At 27.3% G+C, this 10,000-nt stretch overlaps 2 protein-coding genes across 20 annotated transcripts in view; one reads left to right on the forward strand and one right to left on the reverse strand.

The window, feature by feature from the left end:
• The window catches only part of Fas1 (fasciclin 1 Fas1 domain-containing), a 363,149-nt gene that overhangs the window by 49,539 nt on the left and 303,610 nt on the right, over positions 1-10,000 (reverse strand). For all 16 annotated transcript variants that reach the window (XM_085662992.1, XM_085662997.1, XM_085663000.1 and 13 more), the window contains one exon: positions 1,235-1,428. In XM_085662992.1, coding sequence (XP_085519118.1) covers positions 1,235-1,428 — 194 coding nt within the window. The remainder of the gene's footprint in view (positions 1-1,234; positions 1,429-10,000) is intronic.
• On the forward strand, positions 2,685-7,387 carry Orc3 (origin recognition complex subunit 3). 4 transcript variants are annotated; one of them, XM_035879235.2, is made up of 14 exons: positions 2,685-2,842; positions 3,138-3,269; positions 3,414-3,534; positions 3,630-3,787; positions 3,866-4,020; positions 4,106-4,214; positions 4,350-4,514; positions 4,617-4,814; positions 4,902-5,018; positions 5,153-5,443; positions 5,589-5,822; positions 5,991-6,110; positions 6,727-6,794; positions 7,148-7,376. In XM_035879235.2, the coding sequence occupies exons 1-14, from the start codon at positions 2,819-2,821 to the stop codon at positions 7,239-7,241; spliced, it is 1,986 nt and encodes a 661-aa protein (XP_035735128.2). In that variant the 5' UTR covers positions 2,685-2,818; the 3' UTR covers positions 7,242-7,376. The 4 variants fall into 4 exon arrangements, with proteins under 4 accessions (XP_035735128.2, XP_085519067.1, XP_085519068.1 ...); XM_085662941.1 differs by having other exon boundaries at positions 7,174-7,376; XM_085662942.1 differs by lacking the exon at positions 5,153-5,443 and having other exon boundaries at positions 7,148-7,387.

A 10,000-nucleotide genomic window follows, 5' to 3' on the forward strand; every position in this document is an offset into this window, starting at 1 on the left:
ATTTACCACTCGTTTTCTTATCAGCTTTATCCTACACACGTAAATTATCCTGTCTTTGGCATAACGTTCGATTATACGTTAATTAACGATACTCATGATGAAAACTCAACTCGAATTAATTAATCGACAAAATTTTCAATTATCAGAACTTTCGCTTTTTTATTCCTTTTTTTTTTTTCTTTCTTTTTCTTTTTCTTTTTCTTTTTCTTTTTCTCTTTCTCTCTCTTAATCTTTCAGTACATACAGATAAGAAAGAAATAATTTTCATTCGAACGGAATAATTTTGTTTTTCTTTTTGAATACCTTTGAACGATTTTATATATAAAGATAGATAGATATATTTAAAATATGCATATACGTTTTTGATAGATATGTACGGAAAATAGTTCCGATAATGATTAATAGAATTTTGTATAATTTATGCATTCCTCTCTCTCTCTCTCTCTCTCTCTCTCTCTCTCTTTCTTTTTCTTTGGACTTTATTCTTCGTCTTTATGACGACATTTAATTACACTTTTGGCTTATAACGTTTCGGTAAGAGGATTGAGAAAAAGAAGAAGAAGAAGAAGAAGAAAAAAGAGACAAAAAAAAAAGGAAAGAAGGAAAAGGAAGATAGAAATGATTAGAAGAAAATTTGTACGTGGAATGTGGATAGGAAGAGTTTCTCTCTGATATTACTATCGTGAGCCACAAGAGAGGATCAAAGGAAGAAGAGAGAGAGAGAAAGCAAGAGAGAGAAAAAGAGAGAAAGAGAGAGAGAGAGAGAGAGAGAGAGAGAGAGAGAGAGAGAGAGAGAGAGAGGAAAAGTAGTGATCTAAAGGCGCGCTTCGTCGAAGGGATTAGTTGTAGACCGTACGGTTCCGTGCGATTTTTATCAGGTGATGGTACTTTAACTAGAGATTAGAGGATTCGTCTGGCGTAAGACGAAATGAGATCCAACCTTTACCTTCGCGTATTATGGCGGAACCCCAGTGTATAACATTGGACTCATGTAACCATATCGACGTAGGAAATCTGAAAAAGATTTCCTTTTGCGATCTGATAAAAACCCTTTTCCACTTCACATTTCAGGTTCCATCGAATTTTATCATTTCCGAACTTATTATATATATATATATATGTATATGTATGGTATGTATATTTATGTATATGATTTAGGTTATATTTCAAATTATATCAAAAATAAAAAAAAAAAATATATATATATATATATTAAATCGATATAATGACATACCTGCGTTTTCGTATCACCATTGACTTTGATTTTCGATTGAAAGTTGCTATGTTGTTTTAAGATTTTAGCGTTGTTTATGAAAACCTCCTCTTCACCGGTTGGCCCTGGTCTTCTCGTTACCCATAATGGCGGATTACCATCTAATTCGGACGAAACCGATAGTCCTAATCGTTCGATCGTTAGCGGTAGGTTCGCTGAAAAATAGAAAAAAACATCATCATCATCATCATCATCATTTGTAATGTTTACTGTGTTATAAGTTTCTCTTTATTCTTTTATTTTTTTTTTTTTTTTTTGTAAACGAAATAGTGAAAAAAAGGAAAAAAATCATGCATATATATGACGTATATAGAATCATTGATTTTGAAAATGAGGTGTCCATTTTTTTTCTATTAATTTTTGATTTATTATTATTATTTTTTTTTAACAAACAAAAACATAAATTATATGTTAATTTTAGAATTAGTTTTAACTTTTTTAATTTTGTCTTTTTCACAAAATTAACGCTCCACTGTAAAAATATATATACTGTATATATATATATATATATATATATATATATATATATATATATATATATATATAATATAAACATACATCGCTTGAAGCTTTAATGCTTAACACGTATAATTTACGCTTGGGAAGAGATTTTTTTTTTCTTTCTTTTTTTCCTTCTTTTTTTTTTTTTATTTTTTGTTTTTTCTTTTTCCTTTTCCCCGTTCCCCAATCTTTTTCGTCACGTCGTTCTCTTTTCGTTCTTTTCAACGGGCCCGAATGATTAAAGCTCCCAATCGATTCGCATTTATTTTCTCTCGCGAGCACGCGCCAACAGTAGTAGTAGTAGTAGTAGTAGATAGTAGTAGTAGTAGTAGTAATAGTAGGTAGTAGCCTGCGGGCCGCAGCTGCTATGCCTTGGCCACAAAACGAAAACGTCCGTACAAAGCTGCTTGGCGCATCGATTTATATTCCTTGTATGAGAGAGAAAGAAATGGGGAGGAGAGAGAGAGAGAGAAAGAGAGAGTCCAACGTGTTCTCTCTGATACCCATCTTTCTCGAAAAATTCTTCTTTACGAGAAACAATTTCTATAAACTCACGCATGAAACCTTAAGGAAAAGATTTTATTCCTTAAAATTTATTATTCTCGTATCAATACTGAGAATAATAATTATATATATACATATATATAATATATTCGATATTATAATAAATGATATTTTATTCAATTTATTTTTAAATCGATGATAAATCATATTTATAATCATTTGATTTGTTATGATATATATATATATATATATATATATATATATATATTGATATAATATTAATTAGATGTACGTAGTATGTATTTTTAAAATATGTTAGGTTAACGATCTACATGATCTTTGCTGCCATCTACGTATGCTTATGGAACTAATATACGTATGCTTTCTCGCATTACTTAATCTGGCATTGTGATAGAAGGAACGCCGTTTCAACGAGTGTATACTTTTATATTTTCTTCTGTGTTTCTTTTACAATTTTCAATTATTATTAGTGTTTTATATTCAAAGCTATTTCAAGCATCTTTTTCTATTCTTTGAAGAATGGACAAAGTTTCCGTGTCAAAGGTAAGATAATGTAATCTTGACAACCTGTTGCACGATTCGTTAAACTTAACCTTAAAATGTAAATTCCAATAAGAGATATTCCAAATGTTTGTTTCGTTAAGCAATTTTTAATATAAATAAAAGAAATCGTTTACATATGCGTAATCTAATGTTTTTTTTTATACATATGTATATGTGTATATATATATATATATATACATATACACACATATACATATACATATACACACACTTTTAATAATTATTTTCAGTTCTGTAAGCACGATAAGAATATTTGATTATTTTATATTTTTAGGGAGTTTTTGCTCATACGGGTAGTTATAAAATTGGGCGAAGTAAAATAAATCAAAGTCTTTATGATTATTTTAATGAACCGTGGTATATTGCGTACAAAGAAATATGGGATAGCATTCAAATGAAGACCGAGGTATGATAATTGTTATAGGATATATGATAATGTAATTTAAATATAAACTTGTAATATATCCTAATTGATTAGTTATTCAAGTTAATACATTCAAGTTAAAACATTAGTTATTCAAGTTAATATATTCTAATCTTTTTTTTTTAGTCTATAAGATCTAATATGATCCATCAATTGATATCAGATTTAAAATCTTTTGTATCCAGTGTAAAATCAAATAATATAGATATATTTGACAATGAAATACCTACAGCTATGTTATTAACTGGTAATGAAAAAAATCTATATATTTTGTGTATTATAATATTCATTGTTTCTTATCTTTCTTTTTCTTTTTCTATAGAATTAATTTTCCATTTTTAGGTATCAACGTTCCTGATCATGCTAAACTCTTTCAAAAAATAGTTGTTCAATTACGTACTCTAACAATGCACGTTGCAATATTATGGAGTAAAGATTCTAACAATATAAAAAATATAGTATCTGATACAGTATTTCAATTGATAAATAAGAAAGAAGAGGTTAGGGCTCATTGAAAAATGTATTACTTAAATTGATACTTGAAAAAAAAAATATATATATATATATATAATTTACAGGATGATATAGAAATAAAGAGAACTCAATGTAATATGCGTGCTTTAAAATTATGGTATACAACGCATTGCAATCCATTGGATCCCATAATTATTATTATTTCTGATTTTGAAAGTTTTTCACCTGGAGTACTTCATGATTTTATTTTGATCCTAAGGTATTAAGATTGATTGAATATCTAAAGAGACTAAGAAAGATTTCATTTCTTATAGTATAATAATTAAAATTTTCTCAATTTTTAGTTCTTATTCGGATAAAATAAAATTTATACTTTTTTTTGGAATTGCAACTACATTGCACGTTGTACATAGATCTTTATCTTATGATGCTACTTCCAAATTAAAAATTAAGGTAATTATAAGTACTTTCATTGTTAATGAATTAGATAATTGAATTGATTTACTTTTTTTCCTTTTTTTATTTTTTTTTGTTTTTGTTTTTGTTTTTGTTTTCTCAAGAATAGACACACAGTTATTTTCATTTCAGGTATTGCACATGCAAACGCAAGTAAAAAGTTTAGCGGATATATTAGAGGGAACGATTTTTTCATCGGATATTTCATTTAGATTGACTGGAAGAGCTTTTCAATTATTAACAGATATATTTTTGTTTTATGATTTTTCAGTCGATCGTTTTTTACAAAATTATAAGGTACATATTGTCGACTTTAATATAATATATACCTTTTTATTTGTTACCTTTTAACTTTCCAATGTATTTCTTAATATCTTACGAATTAGCAATGCCCTTTAGTTATGTATGATACAACATTTTTACGGAAAAAACATAAACTCTTTGTGTTGCCGACGAAAAGATATTAAATCAAGATTATCTTCTTTAACGAAAGAGGATATTAAAGATCTTAAAAAGTTACCATCGATTGTTAACTATATGCAAATCCAAAAGGAATCAAATAAAAATGAAAAAGAACTTAACGATGAAAAATTTAAGGTAAAACAATAATGATAACTTTATCATTGTTTTTTAAGTCTATTTAAATTTATAGAATTTTAATGTCAAATACTTTTTTTTTTATAGGATTTAATAGGAACATTATTGATGGAATTTCACAAATATATTATACGATTTTTAACAGTATTAAGATGCTTACACTCTTTAGTATCGACATTACCTAAGGCACAATTAGGAAAACAGGTATATATGACATAGTAAAGAAAGCTTTCTTTATGATTTGTTGAAAATGAAAAAAGAAAAAAAAATATATATATATATATATATAAAGAGAGACATATGTGAGAAATAAATATTAATTAAAATAATAATTATAGTTACGTGAAGTTTATACTAAAGCAGTTTATTCAAGTAACCTTACGGAGTCTCAGGAATATAAGGAATGCCTTCAACTATTAAATTTTTTATCGAAGGAAGAGCTTTTAACTAAATTAGAATCTATCGAGAAAATACTTGAGGATACGAAGGATCCTATTATGAAAAAATTTCAAGAAAATCTTACTACGCGTATAAGAGAAATCAAAGATGCTAGTTTGGTCGTTATTAGTAATGATACTAAAGAAATAGTTTCTGCCGATGAGAGACTTACTCGTATACAATTGAAAGAGGTAATATTTTATGCTATAGATTTTTTTTTTTTATTTGTTCTTTTCTTTCTCTCTCTCTCTCTCTCTCTCTCTCTCGTGTTGCAATAATTAAAAAAAAAAAAAAAAAAGCATTGCCTTACATTCTTTTCTACATTTGATCAAATAGAAATTACTAAGAATGAGTCAAACCCATAAACGTTCGCCGTACAAGCAAGCGCAAATCGATATAATAAATTACTTAGATCATGAGATCTTCAGAGTTCACCTAACGAATCCTAGTAACGTACCAACTAACGAGATATTTTGTTACAACGATGGAAATGCAGTGAAACAACATATACGCGGTTCTGTTAGGGGTGCCATACACATGGGTTTGAACGATCCTCAAATGTATTTGCAGGTTAGTTATTATAAGTTTTTTTTTTTTTTTCTTTTTTTAAACGTCTTTTAAACTGTGAATCCTTTATATGATGTTTGTTCATCTTTTCTTTCTTCTTCTTCTTTTCAAAAATGAGAACATCGCGTGCGCCAGATAAAATATTAATTGAAAGTGCATATTTTATTATAGTGTGACTGTTGCAAATTGGAAAACGAGGACGCCATTCCGGCAACACTGCCCGATTTAAGTATAATTTATAAGCTACACTTGGAATCCAGGAAGCTAATCAATATGTACGACTGGTTGCAGGTAATGATCCTTTCCAGTGCTCGTGTTTACAGGTTAATCTCTCATACATTTATGGTCACGCACATGGCGGCAACCGGCCATAGTGCGCGTCCTGCTCATGTATATTATTCTGCGTCTAACGATTTTAATCGCTATCCTATCTCGAGTTGATTTAGTTCGAGTCCGAGGATCGTAGGATTGCATGAAATCTCTAATGATATTGCGCGCACACACATACACATACACATATATATAAATAAATATATATATATATATATATAGATATATATTTATTTATAAAAGTGTATGAGTTGAAATAGACGAGAAGATCTTCCACGATGAATTTGAATAAAAAACTTTACGATACTTTGTAATATTATAAACGATTTTAAACCGCCATGATTTTCTATAATACTTTTTTGAATAATAATTCCTTTTATATCGACGGAATCTTTCATTTTTTGTTTTTTTTTTGTTTTTTTTTGTTTTTTTTTTGAGTATTTTTTTTTAAGTCATTTTATTAAATAACGACAGTGATGACAATGACGATGATGATGATCATAATGATGATGATGATGATGATGATGATGATGATGATGATGATGATGATGATGTAGATGATATTTGAAATTTGTAGGCCTTTTCAACGATCGTAGATCCGGTTGAGGATATAGAGGAGGAACGGCAGATAGATCCTAAAATACAGTATCCTTTTTAATTAGAATTAACGATAAAATTGGATTTATATTTCGCGAATAGATAATATTTATATATATATATATATATATATATATATATATGAGATCATTTTAATTGATATTTTAATATCAATCGTATACGACGTTTGTATAGTTCGTATAATGTCGAACTTCTTTAATTAAATTTCTTCTTTTTCTTCTTCTTCTTCTTCTTCTTCTACTACTTCTTCTTTTTTTTTTTCAAATCGCACTTTATTATTAATCATTTTTCTTTTCTTTTATATTTTTCTTAAATTACAATAATAATAATAATAATAATAATAATAATAATAATAATAATAATAATAATCGTCATCATAGAGCACGTTTCACACGAGCGGTTGCAGATTTACAATATCTAGGATTCATCAAGACGTCTAGGAAGAAAACCGATCACGTTAAGCGTCTCACTTGAGTATAATAAAGAGGATTTTCTTTCTTTTTTCATTTCTATTGTTTCCTTTTTTTTTGTGATCTTTTATTTTCTTTTCTTCTTTTTCTTTTTTATCTTATTCTTTATATATATATATATATATTCTTTTCTTTCTTTTCTCTTTTTTTTTTCATTATTATCGCGCAAGTATTATAACGTTTTTGTAACGAAATTAAAACGACGTTGTAATAAATAAAGATCATCGATTATTATTAAAGAGAAAATATATTAAAGTGTCTGTGTGTCTATATATATATATTTATGTATATAAATATATGTACTCACTGATGGATTTAATCTTCAATAAAGAGCTTATATATGTCTATACAAATAATTCTTAAGATCCCTCATTGAAATAAATTAATTACATAAATATTTATATATATATATATATATATATATATATATTTTTTTTTTTTTTTTCTTCCTTTATTTTTTTTTCCTCGTTACAACTGTTCATGCGAACGACGAAATGAAAAATAAATTCTCGTTAAAATTCGATAATATAATTCGCAAATATAAACATTATTATTATTAAAATATATATATATATATATATATATATATATATATATATATATAACGAAAAAAAGAAAAAAACGAAAGAACATTTATTATCTATATAAAATAAAATTGATATTCCATACACTCTCTCTCTTTCTCTCTCTTTTTTTCTGTTTCGTAGAGTTCCTCGTATCCCTACGAAGAGATCACGTTTATCCTTAAATACATCCTTGTACTCACTCATACACACACGTATATATATATATATATATATATATATATATATTTATATCTATATATATATATCAATTATTATATCTATATATATAATAATAACAGAGTGTTCTATCAGAATTCGAAAGAAAAAAACGTGCTCCATGTTAGTAGTAATAGTAGTAGTAATAGTAGTAGTAGTAGTAGTAGTAGTACGAATAATTTAATGCACGAGATGCATACCAATGATGCATGTTATAAATCTTCCATAGAATTCAACGATAAACGAATGGAATACTAAAACGTTTGGTGACGTTTATCGTTTCGTTCGCGACGTTCTCTTCTGCTAATCGTGAACGATCGTTTTACTCTCTTTCTCTCTCTCTCTCTCCCTCTCTCTCTCTCTCTCTCTCTCTCTCTCTCTCTTGTAACTTCCGCTTTTTTCAAATTAAAAAACAAACAAAAAAAAGAGCGAGAGAGAGAGGGAGAGAGAGAGAGAGACAAAGTAAAAAAAGAGAGAGAAAAACATCTTTCAATATTTTTTTTTTATTTTTATTTATTTATTTATTTATTTATTTATTATTTTTTTAAATTTTCTTCCCACTTTCAACCCTTCCTCAATAACTATTTCTCTCTTCGAAAAAAAAAAAAAAAAGAAAAGAAAGAATCCGATCGCAATATATCATCGATCATTTGCTTTATCGTCGTCTTGATCGTGATCGAGAGCACAGTTCTCTCGTTTCGCTTAGTATAAAATATACGATACATGATAAAAGGGGAAAGAGAAAGAATGAAATGAGAATTAATAGAAGAAGAAAAAAGAATAACAAAAAGAGAGAAAGGGGGGCGGCGAGGTGAGATAGGGTGGAAATAGGAAGAGATGGGAGGTGGGTGGATTCAGTTGTTACTATTACTGCTCTGCTGCTTTTGCTGTTACTATCATTTTCAGCTGTTCCTGTATTTTAACAATGAACTGAAAGAGTGAGAGAGAGAGAAAAAGAGAAAGAGAGAGAGAGAGAGAGAGAGAGAGAGAGAGAGAGAGAGAGAGAGAGAGAATGAATATCAAAAGAAATTAATTGAATTCCCCATGACGAACTTCCTTCCGTACAACGTGACAAGATTAAATCGTTTCCCATAATCATTTCAGACTATTTTTAATTCACTCTTACATTTTTATATATTATCTATTATACATTGCATTTATTATTATTTATATATATATATATTTTATAAATATATATTAATAATAATATATTATATATATTATTATTATTATTATTATTATTATTATTAATGTATTATATATAGCTATTATATATATATATATATATATATATATATATATATATATATATATACTATTCTTATAATGTACGAATTACAATAGAAAATCATAAACGTCATTTTTAATTGCTTGGATTCCAATTATAGAGATAATTTTTATTTTCTCGTAAAGAATCCGTTCGATGATTAAAAACTATTTTCAACTTCGATAGATATTCTATTTGATCGATTGATTTCAAAATTAAATAAATAAATAAATAAATAAATAAATAAATAATAGCATTGCCTTCGACGTATCCAATCTATCGTTTTCATATTTTCAGAATGGGACACATCGATTATTGTTACGCAGGTTTCAATGAAATGCATAATTTTTATTCTTTTTTTATTTAATTATGTTTTTTTTTTTTTTGAAAACAAATTGTCAAAAAGTTTTCTGATTTAAAGTTCAAGAAAAACGAGCGAGTTAAATGTACATCTCAAATCGTACGAGTATACGACGTATATATATATTATATATGTATATATATTTACATATATGAGAGAGAGAGAGAGAGAGAGAGAGAGAGGGAGATTGAAGATTCTAAATTTTTGTCTAATTTTTGAATAATTCTTTTTTTTTCCTTCTATTTTTTTCTTGAAAGGGTGGAGGTGCGATCAAAGCCTCAAACATATATATATAATAGGTTTAACTTTTTTTTTCGAGTGATCCAAAATCTCCGTTTGATTCAAATTAGTTT

Source organism: Vespa mandarinia, chromosome 20 (assembly GCF_050613455.1).
Source record: "Vespa mandarinia isolate Hongniang chromosome 20, ASM5061345v1, whole genome shotgun sequence".
Taxonomy (NCBI): domain Eukaryota; kingdom Metazoa; phylum Arthropoda; class Insecta; order Hymenoptera; family Vespidae; genus Vespa; species Vespa mandarinia.

What these genes read in the sequence shown, in the direction of transcription:
- Orc3 (XM_035879235.2), top strand. Translation starts at nt 2,819, where the DNA reads ATGGACAAAGTTTCCGTGTCAAAG. An exon ending in TGATAAATAAGAAAGAAGAG is followed by an intron (nt 3,788 to 3,865) that starts GTTAGGGCTCAT and finishes TATAATTTACAG; the next exon opens with GATGATATAGAAATAAAGAG. An exon ending in TTAACGATGAAAAATTTAAG is followed by an intron (nt 4,815 to 4,901) that starts GTAAAACAATAA and finishes TTTTTTTTATAG; the next exon opens with GATTTAATAGGAACATTATT.